Below are 23152 nucleotides of genomic sequence, written 5' to 3'. Positions count from 1 at the left end.
CAGCTTAGGAACTGCTGCTGGAAGACATTTGGCCAGGCCTGATCTCTTACGGCATGCACAAAGCTGAGGAGCCTGCTGAATATGTTACAGTCTGTACCTTGCAAAGCCCTGTTTAATAAAGTAAGTAGTTCTTGAGAGCCTGGAATGAATGCAGCCTACTTCTTCAGAAGTTTGCATCTCATGCCTGTTTGGTGATGATGTATAAAAAGGACAGAATATCTGAGACAGACCGGAAAGCAGGACGCTTTAAGGCCCACTCTTTCATATAGTGTTTCCACAGAACTTTCAGGAAAAAAAAACCTTAAAATTCGACCAAATCAGTTGATAACCAGTTTCAGCATATTAAAGGAAGGGCTACATGAACAGAGACACTGTATGTGATGGTAGAAACCTTGCTTCTGCAGAAAAACAAGCTTAAAAGTTTCCAAGCTATGAAATCCAAAACTGAACTCCACTTACCTTAGTGTTCATACAAGACTTTCCACGTTTATATTCTTTGTGACTCGCTCTTTTATCAAGCTTGTTCCACAAAGCTTTGGCCTTCCACGTGGTCACTCTCGATTTCAGTTTGGTGTAAAAGTTTCTATTGTCCAAAGGGTCTAACTCAAGTTGGCGAGTGAGAATATTGAACGCCTGAATGGTGCCTTTGCATGTTGATGCTTGTACGAAGTTTTCAAATATCTGGCCAGCCTGATTGTATTTTTCATCATCATTTTCCCCCATGTTCTAAGAGAAGAGTTTGAAGAGGATTAAGCTGGAGCTCTTGTGCCGGGGTACAGGTGATCAGCAACAGCAAGTACTTCCATACATATTATCCCTAGAAAAGACCAATGCAGGTCACATTAGAGCAGGTTCTGCATGATAAAATTAAACACACAAACTGCACATACAATATGAACATAAAAACCCAGCATACAATGAATAGACAAGCAGGCACAAAAAGTCTAAGTAGTGACACCCAAGTGTTACAAACATAACATACTCGTGCTGTCACGACTTGCACTCACAAAGACTGTTATAAAAACCCTGCTAACTCAAGCCTACTGCTTCAAGAAAAACCAGCTTCACTGAGAGCCTGAGCATTTCTTTAATTTTCTTTTTTTTTTTTCAGTCCTAGATTACTGATGAAGAAACCCCAAATGTCCAGATTCTTTCCCCAAGCAGAATTTATGTATCAGCAAGTGACATTTTGGTCTTAAGAACTCATGAAAACCTGCAGCCAAAAGTCAATGCTGTTTGATTGATTTTTTTATGCTGTTGCACAAGTTAGGGCCAAGAGTGCAGCTGACCCTGAGCAATTTAGTATTGGCACAATCACTTGCCACAAGCAAATGCACAAAACAGGCGAAGCAGAAACATCATCACAAGTTACACCAGAACTGAAGAAACCAGAAAACAAGTAATCACAGAGAGCCCCCCTTTTCCTAACACTCTTGCCAAAATGAGAAAGGGTTTGGTGCTCCGGTGCATAGAAAGGAATTTTATCTCTACGTCTCCACATGTTCAGTGCTGAAGTTATGTGTTTGGAGTCTTACCTTGTCATGTGCTGATGATATAAAGTAATGATGTTTGGCCTGCTAAGCCCCACTGGCTTTTCCTAGTAACATGATCACTGTCAAACTGTGCCTGATACTCCAGATAAATACCCTTACATTCTGCAAGAGCAATGCTATTCTAAATTAACACAAGTTTCAAACAACTAAAATACTTTCATTGCGGCACTCCCTTATCCTTCTTTAACCTTGTTCTCCATCTCTAATGGGGAGCATATTAGAGTCAGCCAAGGTCCACAGAAAATATCCAAGTGGCTTTCACATTTTCCAAGAAAATTGTTACAGGTTATGTATAAACTTGTCCTCAGAAGAAGCTTTACCTGGACTCAAGCTCAGAAATTTAAGTCATGTATTCTTTTTCTTGCTATTAAAGAATTATCTGCCAGTCCAAGAAACCAAAAATTAAATCAATGCTTGCTTAACTTCCTACATAATTAGTTATTTTACTTGGAACATCATCTGTTGGCTGATAGTTTTAGAATAAATTGTTAGAAAGGCCTTTGAAGTCATGCTTTTCAGTTTAATACTGTTCACAAACTATTCATTCTCTGCTTGCATTTCCTTCAGGGAAGAAAAGAGAAAACATAACCAGTGTATTTAAGTAGAGAAGAGACCCACCATGTCTATCTTACCATCCTCTAATACAGAAAAAATATTATGCACTTATTAAAGAAATCCCACGGAGAGATATAAGGAAGCATTTGGAATACTCACATTCCCTGTCTGAGCTCAAAATAAATAACCTTTGTATGCACATCATCAGTCTGTTGTGGGTTTGTGGGTAAAATAAATGGGCAATGTTTAGAGTTTGTACATTTTCTTAGACCAAATGTCATGATTAAATACTTGGTGCCAAGAATAAGTCAGGAAATTTTTGTTTTCCCCTCTGAATACTTCATTTATAGTACATTTCATGCCCTTTTCTGAAGAGCCTTGTGGCTTTGTGAGGCAAAAGCACAAATGTTTTGTGTGCCACGCCTTTCAGAAGATCTAACTTTTCAAGCAGCTGAGTGCCACGAACTCCCATTGACTCGAAAGGAGTTTAGGACATCCTGCACCTTCCCAGGTTCGAGCCCTCGAAGATTAATGAGCAAACCCCTCCAAGAACTATGTGCCAGCAAGAGGGAGCCTGGCTTTGCCACCGTGGTGCGGGTGCGAGGGAGGCCCAGCATTCCCCTCACCGGTGTTGGCTTTGAGAATGCAGAGCTACACAATGGGTTTAGGTCACTCCAAAAAGGACCAACAGATCCAAAAGTTCCATGGGAAAGACAGGGAACAACTGTGCAACACAATGCAAGACGCTACGATGAGGTTTGAACAGCTTGATATACATGAACCTCAGGATGTGAGGGCCCATTTAAAAAAAAATACTTAAAATCACAGCTAAACACTTACTTCACCTGACTTTTATACTTGCCTGAGATATTTTTATAACAGAGAAGTCAAAGTATTTTCCTTTTCTCTCAAAATAATTATGAGCAGCTCCTTGGGGAGCAGGGAAGAGTCAGTGAAATGTCCCACTGCGGACACGTCGGCTGAGGGATTGGCAACCAGATACTCTCTCCTGTGTCACCATAAACTCACATTATGCTGCCTCACTCGGAGCTATGAGAGACTTTGACCAACACAAGAGCTATAAAACAGTGCTTCCTCTCCAGTGTTCTATTAGCTCACCCCAAGACTGTGGTCGTGCTCATAAAACACAAGTATCTTTGAACGTTAACTCTTGGCACAACTGATAAGCGAGTGTGATCACAAGCTCTTTGACTCAGTGCTTTTTTCTGCTCACAGAGACAAGAGTTTTATGGCCTCAGCTGTTGCCATCCAGCAAGGAAGTGGGGGAAGAGCAAAGCTAAGAGATGAGAGCAGTATCTGAACCAACCAAAGAAGAAAAGAAGCGTGTGACAGTGCTGATAACAGCGAGGACAAGGCAGGAGCTGCTGTAGGCAAAGGGAAAGGGACAAAAGCATTTTTAGCATGGAGTGGAAGTAGGTGTTGCACACATACAGGCCTGGCCTGGCCCTCCTCTGCCTTTCCACTGGGGAGGACACTCAGGACACCTTCTCCAGCCTTAAAACCTCCCTTCTCCAACACCACAAAGCCAAAAATTAGACTATTTTTTTCTGGGCACAAAATCTTCTCCTCATGAACTTCCAATACACTCCCATCTTGTCCATACTGAAAAACTGAGGAGTGGCATCTCAGTAGAGACATTTGCTCACTAGTGAAGCATTTCTCCTTGCTGTGTCAGAGGTCATACTCTCCAAAAAACTCACAATTTTGTGGTTAAAAAAGCAGGGTAAGACAGGAGACTTTGGTTACTAAGGTTTCTGGATTGCTGGAAACACCACTTATTTTCTTCTCTTTTTTTTTTTTTTTGGCATGAACAATGTGTTGACAGATGACAGAGCTGAAGATGGTGCTGTAAGTATATGCAGCTGATGGAAAAGTATGCATTTTTTTGTGAGGAGTCACTGATATTTCACTGCAGTATTGTATATAAGTCACCAGAAACAATGCAATAAGGATAAGAAGTTCAGCAGAGTCATTCTTGACTATAATTAAAGTTTCCTGTCCTGTAACAGTCTCTGAGACTTAAGAGGCAATGCATTAACTGCTTACCTGCAGTAGAAAAATTAACAGTGTTTGCCAAAGTACAGGAATTCTTAGAATATTATAATTTATCCTTTTACTCCATCATATAAATCACTCTAGGGATGAAATACAGAGCCAAAAACTTCATCAAGGTGAGTACTGATGCTGAAACTGCAAACTATGCTTTTTTTAAGTGACTATTGAGCTTCCTCTAGAAGCACAATCCAAAAATAAAATGCATTTTATTTGAAACTTCACTGAAGTGCTACAGAGCCCAATAAAAATTTGGGTCAGTGAAAGGAAAAGAACAAGAGAGCAGGAAATAGTCTGGACAAAAAGTTCTTTTAAGTCAGAACTGAAGTATCCGTGGGTTAGGCACAAGAATTGCCATTTTTGGTCCCATGCATGATGCATTAAACACATACAAGAACTTGGCCTTCCACACAGCTTCCCATGGGATTACAGGAGTCTCTGGAGGGCTCCAGGGCACAAAACACACTGGGAAGAAGGGTTCTGTTTCGATGGCCCCCTCCACTGTCAGAAGTTATCCCTGCCTCCTTTCTGCCTCTAGCAGGGCAAACAGGAATGTCAGATAAGGAAAGCTGAGAAGTGCTGCTCATGCCTGGTGGCTGCCCAAGAGAAAGTGAAGATCTTGTTACAACTAAAAGGAAAGCAGTGCCAAAGGGGCAGAGAGAAAGCAGAAATTAAAGCAGTGGTGCATGTACAGATGTATACACAGGAAAGCTAATGTCTCCAGTCCTGGCTGATATTTCCTGACAGAAAAAAAACCCAAGCTCTGCTACTGCAGACAATTTTGAGAACACTGAAAAAAGCAGCTCCACTCTCAGGGCAATTCCACTAAATATCTCTAGTCAGATGGCTGTATGGAGCTGGTTCACATCTGCACATGGAGTCTGTCAGCAGCCAGCAGTAAAGCTGACACATATGAGTCGTTACAGGAAAATAATAAAACTTTTTGACAGCAGCACCACGCAAATTGCTTGTCAGCAAGGTCTTGAGGTACTGTCTGCAAAAATTAAAAACCTCTTTTGGCTTATTTGTCCCACTGGAATGCGAGCAAGCCTAATTTAATTCAAACTTGAAGCACTTAAGTTCTTCCTTAGTCCCTTAAAGCGCTGTTTCTAATACTTGAGAACATGGTCCTCGGGGAGATCGGGAAAAGATTAAATTCCTTGCATTTCAATACTACTAATCCTGATTCCATTTTCAATACAGCCCTAATTCTGTCATGTTTACCAAGAATAAATTCTTTTATTAAGACTCCAGTTTGGCATGCAGGATACAATACATTTATTGTTTGCTTAAGGTTAGAAACAACAACAGAAACAAAAGGCTGGGTTCTGCAATGTCTGTGGTAATCATAGTACTCATCTACTTGGGCCCTTCCTCATCATCAGTTATAACCACAATATTTCTGCTGCCTCTTTCCCTGGCTGAACTGTCTAACAGATCAATACCACCACAAAAAATGAAGTTTGCAAGTGAAACTGGCCATGTTGCAGGACCTTCTGAGTTTTTCAGCTTAGTTTCTACTGTGATGCACTTTTTTTTGGTGGAGACTATTTTAAATGTAAACATTTCTATCTGGAGGAAACACAGCTTTTTGATGGTTTGGTTTCTTTACATGTTTTCCTAAAAATGACATAAAAGGAAAATAAAATTATATGTGATTCTGGTGACAAGTGAAGCTCTCATTTGCTTTGCTCATAAAACTACTTTAAAAGCACGTTGGTCTGAAATACTTGTTTAGTGCTGGCGACAGACAGACAACACATTCCTTAAGATGCACAGTCCTACCAGAAACATCAGTGAAGGGAAGCTGCCTCTGAACAAAGCCTCTCCAACTGTCTCTGTAAACAGCCAGATTACTCTTCTGTATTTTTATAAAAAGCTGACTTCCACAGAACTCCTGCAAAATAACTTTTCGGGCCAAGTATGGAATTCAAAACAGCTCCTACTGCGACACTCTGTGCCTATGAACTTACAAGGTTACCGTGCACGCTATCAGCTTGTTTTGCAGTGGTTATATGAGACATTTCAAACACAGGCCTTCCAACCAGGGCTGCTGTGCCCATTTAACCTGCTGCAGCTGCAAGCATCCATGATAAAATACAGCTGGAAACATGTGCACGAGTACACTGAGGCTTGGCAGTGAATATTTTAGGTATGTTCACAGGAAGCATAAAATAAAATGACCTATCTGTAGGATTTTATCTGTCACACAGACTGAGTCACATTCCACACATTTTAAAGCTGGAAGCTTTAAAAATAGTCCAGTTTGTTTCTGGATGTTCCTAATCGGAGCTTTACTGTGGGAATGCACTAAGACACTGACAAGTAAAATGAGATCAGCCCCGTAAGCCAGCAGCTTGCACGTGTCGCCATTCACAGAAACATACAGTGCTGGCATGGGGAAAGCATGGGGTGCTGCCCCAGGGTCCACATGTGCAATCCCAGGGATGGAGGCTCAGGCCTCTGCCCCAGCTACTGGTGGGCCCAAGGACACAGCACTTCCCAGGTTTCAGATAAATCCCAACAGAAAACTGGCAGCCACAGGGGTGACACCCCTCCCCTGCCTGCACAAGAAGTCCTGTCCTGTGAGCATCACTAAAACCCTTCGATGCTCATTTTGCAAAGCAAAGGCACAGGTTTTTCAAATGAATGACAATACGTAGCTTTCCAGGCGTTTTTGTGCAGTATATACTCAAACTACTCATCAGAAATACCATAATTTCTGAAGAATGAGCTGTAAAATAAAGAAATTTTCTTTTTTATTTTAAAGCAATGTTGTTGTACCCACACCAGTAGGAATTATAATTCTAAACCTTCAAATCAAATGGTTTTAAGGAGAAATGTCTGTAGCTCTATTATTCTGTGCATGGATTACAGTAAGTACTTAAAAATCTTTTTTTTACAGGGCTGCTAAAAGCTCTGCTGCAAAGTCCCAAGTTTTCATATAGTCTACATCTTCAAAGGTAACTGTAGATGATTATGCCACAGTCATTTGGGGTTAATGCTATGCATAAACAAGATATTAAAACCTGACTCTTGTTTAGACTGGTTACAAGGAAGAACATTTTTCAGCTCTGTTGTAGTAGATCAGAAACACAATATAAACAACAGTATAAAGTTTATGCTGATGTTTTCCTAGGTTAGGATCACAAGAACAAAGGAAGAAAGTATACCATAAGGGTAACATCAGCCTACAAGGAAGCATACCTCTTAAGAAAAAGCACCTGTTATTTAAGCTAGAAAGATGTTATGAAGTAGTCTCAGTGAAAACAATTAAAAGGACAATCTTTTAGCCCTTTGAAACTCCTGCCTTTCTTTTCCTATAGTGACACTTATAATTTCAAGCTCACAAGTTGGAGCAGTGTAGATATTAAAGTTAATCACAGAATAGGCAGTGCTGGTTGTCTTTTGATCAGCACAAGATTTTCTACTTTCAATAGGAATGTAGCCACTAAGCCAGACTAATTTGGAGGGCAAGTAATACCCTATTTTCCATTCCCAAAATCACAGGAGCAGGGAGATGGCAGGGCCAGACACATTGATCAGGGATGGATACCACAAGGGGATGATGGAGACGGAATTCTGGTACCACTCCTGCCCAGCTGCCAGTGGGAACTTCAACATCCCACTTCTTCTCACAGCCCTGTGTCCTCCTCTCTGTTCCTCACCCTCAGGTCACAGAGAAAACTTGGATGGCACAACGGTGACCATGAGGAACACCAAAAAAAGTGTACCCTCTAGCTGACAGAGCTCTGTCAGCAAAACCCCTGGTATATATATGCAGCTATACCAACAAAACCGAGCCACATTTGGCAGCAGTTCCTCTAGTACAGCTTTCCCTTTGTATGCATGGGGACATAATTACAGATGTAAATACACCATAAAAGAAAACAAACATATGAAGCAGTAAAAAGCAGACTCTCTTAGTCAGCAATCATGGGAATAATGTTGGTTTATGGCACTCTGAGAATAGGAATAATCCAGAAGGATGGGGCAGTGAGATAGGCCATGGACTGACACAGCAACGTGGGACTGCCAATGCCTCTGGGAGCGCCCTGGAGGAGCCATCACATTTCCGGCGGACCTCAGCAGGGAGCAAGCGACAAAGAGTGCCACCAGTGTTGATTCCTTGAAGCCACCCAATGCCCAGATACAGCCTGTCTGTCCCCTTACTGTGATCACTCCCAACCCAGAGAGCAAAGAAGAGCAGCAATGATGCTTTTCTAACTGAGAGCTGCCCAAAAACGTCAGCTGGAGACACTGGAAAGTGCCCTCAGAGAACACTGGATGCCAAAGCAAGGCTGTCTTTTGTTACTCCTCAGGATTTCTGTGAGAAAGGAAATTAATATTTGTTCAGGGTTTTTTGAAGCAAAAATATGAAATTATGGCTGTGCTGAAGCAAACACTCCAGGTTATGTTTTGGGGGAGAAAAAGAACAGCACCAGTGTTAGTTTTCACAGATATGTGCCAAGAGCTCTCAAGAGTATGTTTCAGATCATCTTTCCCAGCATGGATCTGTAGATCTCTGCTCTCCAGCATGTGTCCCTCTGGTTACTAGGGCTGTGGCAATTACCCAAGAGGAATAAACAGCCAGCACTGGGGCTGCAAGACCCTGAGGGCTCCAGTCCACAATAATTCATTTGGCAGAGCTGCCCTCATCTGCAGACATCAGACTTCCAGATCAGTAGTAAGGATTAATCCATTGAAAACACAGACAGGATTGCTTTGCCAATGATCAAAGAAACAAAACGTTCTGGGCAATATTTCATATGCATACACACACATTTTTAGGAATCAACACACTCCATTACTATTTTTTTTTTTTTTAACACAAGGTAGCACACAGTTCTTCCTGTGTTTTATTGGGACATTAATGTTATCAGTCACACTGAAATCCATGGGAATCACAAAGTTAAAAAATCAAAGAAACCCAAAAGCAGTTCTGAGTCGTAAATGATAGGTTCCTTGGTTGCAGCAATGCCAATTCACCACCAAAAAACAGCCACTGAATGACAGTGGAGAACTGAGAAGCCGCACCCAGACAAGTCAGCCAGAGGGTGATGGGAAACCAGAAGATTAGCTTAAACACCAAACTCTGCTCCAAGGAGAATTTACATGAAAAGACAAAAACAGAAAGAAAGCTACTGTGTTAGTTTTGTATCTGTGTTATGTTTTTTGTCCTTGTAAACTGGACCCACAGTTACCAGAAGAGATTGGAAAAGACATAGTTTCTGAAAGTAGAAACAGTATTTTTGGAAGAAAATGTGCAGGCCAATTTCTACCCTCCCTCTGCCCAGACTTCCCAAAAAATGAAGAAAAACAAGGTATAAAAAAAAAAACAAAAACCAAATAAAGATGCCAAGAGAGTTACAAAAACATGATCCATTTCTGCTGCAGAAAAATCCACACAGTTAAATTATAGAATACATCCTGAAACATTAGTTTTGGGATATCCACCGGAAAAAGAAAAAAAAATTTAAAAAAGACCCATGGGAGCAATACGTTAGGAAGCAGTCCCATGAAGGAACAAAAAAAAAATCCAAATGAGGGCAGAATATCATTAACCAACAACAGGAGGGACGACAAATGAATCACTGTTTTCATAAGGCAAGCTGAGATATAGTCAGGATTAAATTATGATTCATCGTCTCCAGCACAGCGAAGTTTACCAGAATCTGTGAAATACCAAAAAAAACCACTTCTTGATAGTAATTGTCCATCACACAGCCTGGCTCCAGAAGCCTAAGGTTTAAATTCTCTGTGTAAGTCCTGTCAACAGAGGTGGTTGCACCTTCTCTATTGAAGGTTTTATGCAACAATGTCCATTTGCTTCCAGTCATCAACCAAACTGGATGACCTGCGCTGTAATATGTAGATGTTATCATCATGCTCTTCATTAGTCATCCATTCATTTGGAAAACTTATTTTATCAGGTAGCTGTATTTCATAGCATGTAAGGGGGCAGACACTGTAGGAATGCAAGCACTTTTGAAGTGTCACGACAAAGGAAAATGTCAATTTTTTTGTAAAAAGCTAATTTTTATCACTGTCATCTAGTCCTAACATCCATTTTACTGTACATAAGAGTCAAAATTTCTTAGTGAAATCATGCATCTGTGGCAAGCATCAACACACATACCTGAAAGGCAACGTGAACAGTGCATTTAAAGAGTTGAGCCTGTGTAAGTGCAAAAACATCACAGGTATGTTACACAGACCCAGGAAGTTTTAAGGCAGTGATGCCGGTTCATTCCCATATATTGACATGAGGTTATGTGGAGCAGCCACAGCTGTTTGGGGATCCTGAAATGCTGCCATGTGTGACTACATGGTGCTTACTTGAGCATGGTGTTTTCAGGACAGAGTAGATAAGGGGCATCACATTTCTTCCTACAGCAAGACAGAGCTAAAGCTGCTTTGGTGCCCCAACTCTCGAACCGCCTGTAAATTTCAGAAAGGGAAGGGATTAACTGGTTCTGGGTTCACAGAGTGCCCAGTGCCCAAGGTGCTGATTAGAACTGGCTTTGTTAGAGAAACCAACAATTTAGGAAGGCAAGTGGTTTGCAGGAACATCTTGGGTCAAGTTGGTGTTGCTTTAGCTGAGCCTGCACCACTGATCCCCTGGGCACCATGCTCCTCCCTCACTGTGCCTGCTCTGCCAAGAGCAGGGACTGGGGAATGGGAACTGTCAGAATACTGGAAGTTTTTATCCAACTGCTGATCAGGAGACCCAAAATCCATCCATCCAATGTGCCTACACAAAGCAGATCAACTGAAGATATGAAGATGTATTTCACTATTACAGTTCCTTAACGTATAGTTCCAACAGCTTTAGTATTCCCCAATTTAGAGACACCAAGAAGGAAAACAGAGAACTGACCTTCACAAAAAGGACGGAGAGAAAAATGTGTGAATCTAAACTATTAAAAAAGAAATACCGCTTAGTTCTCCACTTTACAAATACGATTTTTTTTTTAAAAAAAAACATTTTGTTACTGAGCCCAAGACCTAATGCTGGCTTGGAATTAATTCTGTTTCCATATTAGCAGAGGTTTCTCCCTCTTCTGCATACAGGTAAACAGTACTGCTTTTATTTCACTGAAATGTGTAACCAGATCTTTATCTGTGCTCCAGTTATCAAGGTTTAGCTTACTAGGAATAAGGAGCTGGCTAATGTCCTAATACTGTATTAGCATTGTGATTAAATACCAATACAACCAGTGCCCCAAAAGCCATATGCACAGAACAGGCTTTGTTGCAGCATCTTTCAAAAGTAAGACATCCTTGGAGCCCACTAAACAGGCTCTGAGCGGTCATAAACCCATGAAAACAGCACAGAAACTCATATTTTCTACCAAGACTGGGATTTTTTTAATATATTTTATTCCCCACCTCCCCCCCACCCCCGCCCCGCCAGCTGCTTGGAACTGCTACTTGGATTACCAAAGAGATCAAGCAAGCGATACACTGCATAAAAAAAGTTTTGGACATCTGGCACACCAGGTCCAGAAGGATACAATTTGCATGTTATGAGCTCACCTCCATCAAGGGGGAAAAAAGAAAATTGAGTCAACATAAAAACTAAATCTCAGGTGAAGTTTAAAGGGTACTTATATCAGCTCTGGAAGCAAAAATTTCAAGAAACAGTGCTTTCTTTTGTGTGCAAGTCATACTACAGCCAGGTACTACTAAAAGAAAACTCTCAAACCAGTAGCCAGACAAAAAAAAAGAGAAGAAGAAAAAAAGGCACAGCAACATAAAAAAAAGCTCAAATGCCAGGCCAGGTATTTCCATAATGCATTTCTAAATCAGAAAACCTTATGAAAGAAGTCTGGAAGTGACTGCAACTACCACTGAGTGAGTGAGTCCCTTTCCTTAAGGTACAACCTGTGAGGTTTTACCCCTGCCAGCACAGGGCACTGTGAAGTACATTAAGTTCAAATCCTCCAGCAACTCCCATGTGCAGCACAGATTATCCCAGCACAGGCTGGGAACATCCCAGTCCCTTTGGTGCTGCTCCTGGTGCCTGGTGCAGCTGGGCAGGGCTCTCATGTTCGTATCAAAGCCAGACTGAGCAGACTTCTTCACTGATGCTATCAACTTCAGGGAACTCCTTTTAAACGGGGCCCATCAGACAGACCACAGTCTGTGACTGGGGAAAACGGGCTCCTCTCTAGCCAGATCAACCTGCTACCTCAAACTGCCGTATTTAAAACCACACACACAGATCCAGGGAATATTACAGGGATTTGCCTTGTGAGCACATATCCCAGCGCTCCTGCTGCCACCAATGATGTGCAGCCTTCCATGAGAAACTTTTGCTGTATTTTGTTTGATGGTTTATCTGTCCTCCATGATCAGAATTCCTCCTCCCTCCCTCCACACACAGCAGGGGCTCTTCCACCTCGGCCCCTTGCTGACCACCAGTCCTGCCAGAGACCACAACCAGTACCCTGCCTGGGGGAGCAACACAAGAGAACACTGAGAGAAACATGAAAAGCCTTGGTAACGAAGGGTTTTCTTACCAGATGCCTTAATGTATAAGTCAGTGACATCCAGAGTAGTTTATTCCTAGTTTTCTGTGATTGACAGGACAAGCTAATAGTTCTAGAATCCTGTGTTCCTCACTGGACAAAAGATGCCATAGGTTTGCATAACAGAAGACTGAAAAATTGTGAAAAGGTACAAGTTAGAGATGTTGAGTTGGCCGCTACAAACCCTCCTTACGTTGCCAATGAATATATAAACAGAGTTTAAGAGAGGTTGCTAGGAAAAAAGTGCACTGGATTCCTAATATCCAGCATATCAGCTAATTATGAATCAACTTTTGCAGAGCCCATTTCCTCAAGCCATCTTGGCAGGCAGCGTATGGCAACACACGAACAGTTCACCTCAGTATTTTCAGGTCAGTGCAGCACCAGGCAGAGAGCACCCTTGCCTTCCAAAAACAGAAGCTGACAGCTCTGCACAAGCCCCTTCCAGCCCATCTTCTGGCTGCTGGGGCAGCTGCTCTTACGTGCCTGCTCCTTTTACCTTTCCTGGCAGGGCCGCTCCGGAGTCACCCCGTCTCGTCTGGCAGCTCTTTGGCAGAGGTCTGATCATCTCCAGCGGGTTAAGAGGTCAGGTGAGTAAATCTGCTTAAGGCAGAGCCCGGCAGGCAGGGGCAAGGATCACAACAAGGACGCTCAGCACGGCCACTGCTGTAACGCGGCTTCACTGCTCCGGGTCTGCAAAGCGCTGGAGTGGGGAGAGAAAACACCCCGTGCTCACAGGCACTACAGGCACAGAGGGAAGAGTCCACCCAGCTCTGCCAGACTGTATGACTGCACAAGCACAGGCACTTCTGGTGTTAAATACAGTAAATACAACCTCCTTGTACTCCCAGACAGAAAGCCCAGATTTTAGCAACAGCTACCAACACAATTACCAGGTGGCTTTCTCCCCTTTCTTGCCTACGCCCTATTTTTCTGATCCCTCTGAGGTTGCACACACCAATGCATCTCACAGCTCAAAGATGACAATTTTACTGCTGGAATTATAATCAAAAGTGATAAAAACATAATCTAGAATACAGGCCTGGAGGAGAGAAGAAACAGGTAAAGGCAAAGAAACTGAACGAACAATCAAAATACAATTTTGGTGGAAGAAAGAAGAAGCTTTAGCCCAACTCTCGCTGCCACTCCGATACTTTCTGACAGAAGTTCACAACGGTCTTGTAAGTGACACTGACCAAAACATTCAAGTCACAGTATCTTGAGTGAAATTTTTAAACGTGCTATACAAACAAGAAGTTCAGCTGTCTCCACCTCCCCTGAGCGTTGGCAAGGTTATCATTACACTGTCACTGCTGTAAAACAAACCCAGTCATCTACAATTGCACCACGGAGAGATGGCTCTGCAGAAAACAGGGAGGGACTGCACCTGCCAGGGTGTGCTAAGCGAAACTCGCCATCAGCACAGCACATGACTAAGCACGTATTGGGTATGCCAGAACCCAGCCACTCATCTGAAAATAAAGGCAATTTCTCCTTATCTCCTGCCCTCCCACTAATCTGTGAATACGGGAAAGACAGAGCATTGCAAATGAAGTTTGAGAGCCTTTAAGAAGAAAAAAACCCCAACATGCAAAACACACAGGACAATGACTACAAATACTCTTTTTAAGATTAAATTTTATTAAGTAAGAAATATCAGAAATGTGGATCCCATTTCCAAAAATAGGAGGGGGAATGCAGATACACTTAACAGAGACTCTTCATGTGTATACTGATCTGTTAGGTAATTAAATAAATAATGTAAATGTTATCTTTTTTTGCTTCATTCTAATTGTGAGAAGTAATATTTATGTCGCCAATATTATTTTCTAGTGATGAGGTCCAAAATAATCTATTAGTTTTCATTTTAAATTCCCCAGACCTGGCAAAAAAGAGAAAAGCTCTCACTCATCTGCATATTTTTCCCAAAGAAATCAGAATCATCATTAAAATCATAATAGAAGGATTTCAGCCAAAAGGAAGAAAACACTGTTTGACTTCATCTCCTCCTCCAAAATTAAAAACCACATTTATTTCAGCCCTGTGACTGGCACAATATCCCAGCTAAATATTATTCAACAGACAAAACCCAAAAGAAATGTAGAAAATTTGGATTCCAAACACAAGCTGCTCCTTAGTATGAAAAAAAGGTGTATTTTTTTTTTTTTCATTACAGAAACAGTCATTAAAAACAAATGTAGGGAAGGCTTCCATGAACTCATCAGAAGCACTGATCACAACCTTACAATGCCTCTTGGTACCTAGCAGGAAAGTCAGATAAAGTCATGAACTAACCTGGCTTTGTTGAAGTCCCAGTAACTCTCTCTTGCCCACACTTTCAGTAAATTTTACATGTGGGTTGGCCTACTGGCTGGATAACAACTGATTAGACAGAGAGGCAAGGAAAACCTTGCCATCCTTTGCTACTTCAGTAGAGCCAATAAAACTGAAAACTAGTGGTTCACATTCTTTGTTCACTAGAACTACTAAAGCAAAAAAACTTGTGATACATCTGCATTAATATTTACCTCTAAATTAAATCTCATGTGCAAATGCAAATCTGCTGTACTATATATGTCATTCCTGGATTTATCTTGCAAATTAATGAACTAAGAGAGATACTTAGATAATTATACAGTTGTTTTCCAGAAGCCAGTGTTCACAGATCTACTGGCTTGCGATTTCAAACGAGCCAAATTGCCTCACAAACATGTATCCTATCGAGTTCTGGGTCAGAATCCACAAAGCTTCACCAGAAAGGGCAGGAGTTTCATACTGAAACTTTGCAGAACCACCTGACCATCCAAAGGGTGCATACAAATGCTCCCTTAGAAAAAGCTGAGTCAAGAAACTCTGTCAAACACAGCATTACATCATTCAAGTATTTTATTGAGCATCAGGTAGAACCTTGGACTTACCTTTGGAAGGGAAAAGCATTGTGAACAACACAAAAATATCTCACCTTGCTCTGAAACAGCCATGTAATTATTTTTGGTCCCTATTAATGCCTGATAAACAAAGTAATTGGGAGACATGTTTTGATTCCATAACTGAGTTTGAAGATGCTTCTACACACAAGTTACTAATACCATCAATCATTAAGCCAGGTAGTAGCTGACAAAGTAGCTATAGACAGGTGTGGTGGTCTATATCTAAATGCATGTGTAAATAAGGCCTTAAGATGTCAAGCTTCTGCATTTGTGATGAAATAGCATCAGAAATACTGCTGGAGCCCTCTGTGTGCATGCATTCAGCAATGCTGGAGTCCTCTGTGTGGATGTGTTCAGCAAACAATCACAACTCCTTCCTCAGCCAAAAAGAAAACGGAGAGAAAGAAAGTAACACTGCCCCTTTGCATTTTTGCATAGGTAAGTGTGAGATAAAAACCTTGTGGCTCTCCTTTCCCACATAAACACACAGAGGTGAATGCTCCACTGTGACTTTTCATTCCCAGGTGGGAAGGAAACCCAGAAAGAAACCCTTTTCTCTTAGTGAGGCGCCAGCACCCAGCTCTGCCAAGCTCCCAGTGCCTGACACTGCTCCTCCTGCTCATGCCAGCACCTACTGCACCACATCTCCCAAGGCCACATCTCCCATCCAGGGCTGCCAGCCCCAGGACACCCTAACTCTGCTCTGAAGCACAAACCTGCACTGGCCGCAGTCAGCATCCCACTGAGATGCTGGGAGAGAGCAGCAGGGGAGAACCAATGCTGCCAAAGGAATAACCCTGCTCCCCTCTGTTCTATTCTATCTTTAACCTGAAAATTGATATGTGAAGTAGTCATCAGAATTACTCCACAGGGGATACTAAAGGCAGTTTTTTCCCCACGACATGCACAAAGCTGGCCTGGTGCACATTAACCTATTTTCCTGTCTGCTTATCTAAGCATCACAGCTACAAATAAGATGTGGCTGACCTGTGGCACTGCATGGTTGTGCCTTCCTGTTCAGTGCAGAGCAGCTCTCCACCCATCACCCCTGTGCTGCAGCTTCAGCTCGGACACCTGCTCCCAAATAAAGCCCAGGTGCCCAGGACAAGGCCCAGCACATCAGTAAATATTTGGCACAATTCCCTTTTTTGTCTCCAATTCCCTTTGCCACACAGGGTTATTTATACATCGAGGCACGAGGCGTGCCTCTGCGACAGGGCAGCATCACACAGTGCTGCATGTCAGCAGTGCAGCAACAGATTCAAACCAATCCCTGTCCCACGACACTTCTACGAGGAAGCAGGTCACAAACTGAGTAATATCCGCTCTGTGCACTGAAAAATGTATGCTATTCATTTCCAGGAAATAAAGTTAACCACCCTAACCCTTCTTCCCTCTCACACACAGCCCCCCAACAACAACAGAAAGATGGTTTCTTTGGTCTGAACAGGTTCACTGGGATGTATTTAGCTCTTTACACAAGTCTTACTCTTCCTAATGCATTTGCTGGGACACCTAATGTTGACTCAGTGCAAGGGCAGAGTTTCAGAGAGTAAGTATAGCAAGAGGTATTTGATTACATCCACAAATTCAGTTTTTGAATGGATCAAAAGTTCATATTTATGGAGCTTGTGTCCAAGCTTTAACCATGTGCATGTTTCTAACATTCATTCAACCACGTTAATGTTCTGAACACAAATACTGTACAGAGGGGTGGCAGCTGTTACTTCTAAAAATCCCTAGATTGAAATGGGAGGAACCTACACTCTGCATTCACTTTGAAATCTTAAAAGAGGCTCCAGACTTCAATATTCTTCTGTCCCTACAGCCATGTAATTACTGAAACAATTTTCTGAACTGACAGAAACAGCTGGTTGCATAGGTGGTAACCATAGGAATTTGTAGCACTCAGTGAAAGGGGAAAATCAAATACCAAGCAGAAGGCCAGGAGATCAGATCTGAATGAGAACTCGCTCACATAAATTATCCAAGCCCAAATATCACATTCCATCAGAAGTTCTTTCAGTTCACCTAGGATGGAAATGAGACATGGAGAAGTAAGCTCTTGTGTCAGGATGCTCACTCGTTTACTGCCTCTAAAAGGAGAGGAGCAATGGCAATTCAAGTGCACAAGCAGATCCTGTGTCTGACCCACAGCTGGGGTGAATGATGACATGGGGGTGATTAGCACTGACTACATATTTACTACCAAGAAGTCAAGCCCAATACAAGCCCTCTATTTTCTTCTCATCAGCTCAGATTGCTACTTAAAATTACTCCCCAGATCAGCTCAAGGTGCCATAAAGACAATCCATAAAAAGCAGCCTGATAACAAGCACATACAATAGGTAAACCCGTATGAAAGGAAGTCAAACTCACAAATAAGCAGAAACCAAAAAATACCCGGTATCTTGTAAAGTTCTTGTTTAACCAGAGGGTTTCTTCAGCTAGAAAGGGTGTCAGCAAGGAACATTGCATTCCATTATGAATTCCTCCCTTTGCTTTTAGCAACTGCCTTCAGAGCCTGCATTTGTTTCTGTAAATCCTTCTGTGCTGCTCCCTGCATGCATGAGTCTAGAGGGCAAGGGTACTGCACATCCCTAGCACCACTGACAGATGGGGCTCACCTCAGCCAGTAACACAGATTAAGGTCTTTGCAATACACTCTTATCTGATCACACGGGAAAAAGAATTCCACTATCTGCCAAACACGAGTCTTCTCAGAGCGAGAGGAAAATTTGTCTTCTGCTGCACCTTCTGCTTTGCTGTTTACAAAACCGTTTGTATTTTTTTTGCTGGACTCCATCATATATGATTTGCACATTATAGGCTAGGAAAAAAAATCTTGGAAGATTTCAAAGCCTTCCAGATAGCTATGGGAGTCACCTATTCAGGTAAGAAAATGACAAAATATGTTATCTGAACCAGGTATTTTAATGTTCTTAGTCTTCTAAAAGAAACACTATATAACAAAAATATCATAGTTCCAGTGTCTCACCACCCCCACAGCAAAGAATTTCTTCCTGACAGCTAATCTAATCCTGCCCTCTTTCAGTTTAAAGCCATTACCCCTTGTCCTATCGCTACCTGCCCTTGTAAAAGGTCCTCTCCAGCTCTCTTGTAGCCCCTTTTGGTAGTGGAAGGGTGGTCTAAGGTCTGTTGAGTTACCATTAAGAATATTTAAAGTTGATTACAAAACATCCCGGTTTATTCCCAACAAAAATTTCACATGGCTTCAGAAATTCTATTTTGATGCTTGGCAATGGCAGCAATACAGGATGGTGAACTGCACCACCCCTTTGGGCATTACTGCAGTCTAAACAGGCAATAAGCTGCAAGCTTAAAAGGTCTGAGAAGGATTTATCGTGGACTAACGGATCCAAAGAAACTGCTTTTTAGGAAGCCAAAACTCCACAACACACACTTACAATGCCAGGCACAGTCATTTTAGAAGCTGAATTGGTAATGTCCCCTTGGCTGAATGCAGCCATTGGAGAAACTGCTGCCATTATTTCTCCAGGCCACGGCGGAGGAGATGCCAGAGCCAAGAACAAAAGCTTAAATCTAGTCCACATACTTCCATCACACAGTTCCTTAAACCAACTGCCTCGCCAGGTTTTGCCATCACAGTTCTAAGAGGCAAAAAGCAAGAAGAAACAAACCCAAGTTTCCTCCTAGTTACATCAGTGCTACTGGGACATTGAAATAAGGACAATCAGAATTTGAACTGAATATAAGCTAGGGCAGCAGCGTCTTCTAATTTGTGTTGTGGTACCACCTACCTTTCCCAACACAGATGGGGTTGCTATTGTTCCTCTCCCCACAGTAAACTGCCCACAGAAATTTGGAGGAGATAATAAAACCCCTGAAAACATAACCCCCACCAAACACAGGGTTATCAACCCAGAGCAGGAAGAGGGCTCAATGGCACACACAGCTCAGATTTAAGGACAAGTCTGAAGTTTTTTCCTTTCATGGAACTAGGAGTCTGAAGATAATTTTGGGGAAGTTTTTACTTGCTTGTAAATGTAACTATGCATAGATGAAAGAGTTAGTCATCTTGTCCATGTCAAAAATAAACACAGCAATTTCCAGAATGTGTCACAATACGATATTAACTGTGTGTCTGCACAGTCACTGAATCAGTGGACACTTAATAGCCTTAATTTAGAATATCTGTATTTTCTGGAATCAGTCTAATGTACTCTGAACTACTAATACCACTTCTGAAAGAGTCAGTTTGCTGTATAAACACCTCTAAAACTGCTCCCAGTGACGAGAGCCAGTGTGCCCTCCCTGCACAGCTGAGCTGCCCAACACAGAGCAGAGGCTGCGCTTTACAAATTCACGGGCTCCTCACACAGAAAGAGCTTGAACAGGAAAGGTGCAGCCAAGAATTTGCTCACACACAAAATGCAGATGCCAAATTCCTATTATACAGGTACACATCTATTATAAAGATGCATGCAAGCAAGGCTGCCAGCAGCCCAACACATCAACCCCTCAGCGTTTCTGTAGCTCCTTTACTCCGGATCCAACACGTGAGCAAGCTGAGAAAACAGGACCATTGGGAGGCAGATCTGAATTTCAGTCACCTGAAATTGTCTTCATTTTAAGGGAATCAAAACACACCATGCCCCTAAGAAGCAAAGCCTCTTCCACTAAGAAAGAGAGCTTTTCTGCTGACGCCAGGGGAATCAAAGTGAGGTGAAGGAACAGATACAGGTTACCAAGGACTCACAACAAATGTCACAGCCACGTGGAAGAGTCCGGATGGGAAATATATAGCATTTGAAAGTTTTCCCTTGAGTTTTCAAGATACTACTTATACAATACCAGAGCAGTGAGACAGCTGGAGCAGATACAAGGTATGTGCTAAAAGAGGTGAAAGACTTAAAGCATACTCATGGAGAAACTGGATAGCAATCACCTCTCCTATTTTATGGTTTCTTACACTTAAAGAACATCTCCACCAAACACATAGGCTCTCTCATCTCCACGAGAAATGGGATGTCGACACAAGACTAGAAAACCCTGCTTCAGCATATCTTAGTAAAGACAAAACCTTTTCAGATCATACTTACTTCTAGATGAAACTGAAGGAAAACTGATCTCCCCACAAAGAGCAGGACCCTGATGTCAGGGATGTGGTACTGCTATACAACTTCAGAACAACATTAAGGCAATTAAGAACAAACAAACAAAAAAGCAATTCAGAGTGAAACAGAGATAACTTCCCATTTCTGTATACTTCTCTTTACACTTGTTGGTTAAGAATTCACCTGATTTTACGGACAGGGCAGGAAAAGTAACATCACTTGCTGCAGACCACATGGCAAGAGGAAGCGGAATGCAGCATGCTTCAGTTTCCCTTCAGAACTTCATTTCTCCACCACACACTCTAAGATACAATATTTTTTCCTAGTACTATGAAGAGAACAGCACTAAGAAATGTCGAACAGCATTTTAAAAGCTGTATTTGTCAGGTATCAACACTAAAGGTCTGTTTAGCACAGGAAAGGACATATTGCAGCAACAGTGCTGAAAAGGAGAACTGAATCAAACATATGAGTCAAATGCCGTGTCACAAAGCAGCCTCCCAGCACACAGACCTGCAGTACACAGGAACCAAGATGTAGGAAAAGGACTGAGAATTTAGCAACCCAAAGTTTTAGGTGAAAAAGACCCTTGTGCCTGTGCTGTAAGGCAGCGTGTCCACTCACAGCAGCTGATCTATGGAATACTGGTGTCTTTTGGTGTGTGTTGTAGATGACCCCATCATCCCAGCCCTGTGCTATTGCCACCGCAGTCTCTTCTATCTGCCCGAGGGGGAGGCAGCAATGATAAGGAGGAGGTGGGGCAAGATTCAAGTCAGGGGAGTAAAATGGCTAATTACTCCTTTGAGCAGCAAGCAAAATGGTTAAAAAGATACATTTTATATTCTAAAGCTTGTATTTTCAAGCAGAGAACTGTAAAATTGTATGTTTTCCCTATTTCTAGAGAAGTGAAACATGACAAAAACTGAGACTGCTATAAGATGCAGGCAGAGTAAGACTTAAGATCAGGGACATGCTAAGAGTTGAGTCAACACAGTTTTAATTCTTAAAACCTTTACTGACCTCATAATACACAGAGGAAAGCTGTGTAGTATCTCTAGAGTCAGGAGCAAAAGTCTATTGATGCTTCAATGCGGTACTTTAGGAGCAAATTTCTCAAATGCATCCTCTAGAAAGGATAAACCCCGCTGTTTTTAGAGAAACACCCAGACACCTCAAACTAAGCATAAGTGGGCATACACTTTAACTTAGAGTGCCTGTGCCAATGATAACAGACACGAATTCCAGTTCTGTTGTCAGATAATCTGTTTTCCACCCCTGTAATATAATTAGCACCCAACATAAAGTGGCAAAATGAGGGAAGCAAGATGCCCTCTTTTCTCCCAGATCAAGGCAGTTCATGAGCATCAATTAGATGTTAATGTCCCTGGGAGGCAAGCGTGACAAGTCTTATTAAGCCATTTTAAAGATTAGGACACTGAGTCATAGGGAGATTAAGAACTTCCTCAAAACCAAAAGGAGAGTCAGAGAGGGGGCAGCTACACCCCAGCAGAGGACTGCGCTGCTCCACCTTACTGCAAGGTTTAGAGTCTCTAAAGCAAAAAAAAATTTAAAAAAATAAATTAAAATAAATTTAAAAAAAAATAAAAAGAAGGCCACGCTCCCATGAAGCCTCCTGGCCATGCCAACATGCCTCCGTTTTGACCTGCAAGGGACCATCCCTAGGTACAAGAATGCAGTCCCGTTTCCACGCTCAGATCTCTTTTTGGCTGAAGGTACCAACAAGGCTGCCAATTGTAAACAGTTTTTAAAGTCGACAGAGACCTCCAGATATTTCCCAATTAAGACTTTTTGATACTGGTTCAACTTTACAGGCATAGGGGCAAATAAATCTACAATCACCAGTCCACGAGCCAGCTATCTGAATTCAAGTCACATGCTGAATTCACACATGAAAAACGGAATGAACGTGACAAGACAATCACTATCACAGGTTAACAAACACTTCAAAGCGCGAAGAGAAACTCAGCAGATGCCATCCTCAATTAGCCCAAAAGGTGAGCAGAGAAGGATGTTATGCTGATTAACACACTCATTAGGACGCGTCCACACTAATAGCCCGCTCCAGTGCTGTAACACATTTGGAAAGCACTCGGCTGCCTTAATCGCAAGGTACTCACGGAGCGAAAAGATTATTTTGACTTTCCTGCGTGGCCGTCCGAGCCAGCGGGGCGTCAGCGTCCGGGACGCGCGGGGCAGGTACAGCCCTGAGCTCGGACAGCGCTCCGGGAGGGCTCCGGGAGCCCCGCGTCCGGACCCGCCAGTGGGGCACTGCCCGGCACAGCCCGGCTCCGCGCTGCCCGGCACGGCCCGGCTCCGCGCTGCCCGGCACGGCTCGGCACGGCCCGCAGCAAAGTCAAAAGGCACGGCCCGGCTCCGCGCTGCCCGGC

At 42.5% G+C, this 23152-nt stretch overlaps 1 protein-coding gene across 8 annotated transcripts in view; it reads right to left on the bottom strand.

The window, feature by feature from the left end:
• The window catches only part of MICAL2 (microtubule associated monooxygenase, calponin and LIM domain containing 2), a 116701-nt gene extending 93737 nt beyond the window's left edge, over positions 1 to 22964 (bottom strand). For 2 of the 8 annotated variants that reach the window (XM_042035481.1, XM_042035483.1), the window contains exons 1-2: positions 22883 to 22964; positions 460 to 817 (exon numbers count right to left, since the gene is read on the bottom strand). In XM_042035481.1, the coding sequence (XP_041891415.1) occupies positions 460 to 723 (264 nt within the window). In that variant the 5' untranslated portion in view covers positions 724 to 817; positions 22883 to 22964. Of the gene's footprint in view, positions 1 to 459; positions 818 to 13214; positions 13429 to 22882 lie in introns of those variants that run through there. The other 6 variants (XM_042035487.1, XM_042035486.1, XR_006017251.1 and 3 more) reach the window with 5 other exon arrangements.
• Between the last annotated feature and the right edge of the window lie 188 nt (positions 22965 to 23152).

The sequence above is a fragment of the Corvus kubaryi genome, unplaced genomic scaffold (genome assembly GCF_017639235.1).
Source record: "Corvus kubaryi isolate FWS band 111438036 unplaced genomic scaffold, C.kubaryi_AGA036_p1.0 37384, whole genome shotgun sequence".
Classification (NCBI taxonomy): Eukaryota; Metazoa; Chordata; class Aves; order Passeriformes; family Corvidae; genus Corvus; species Corvus kubaryi.
Note: the sequence above shows the minus strand (reverse complement) of the source record. Positions and strands in the feature narration are given on the sequence as shown.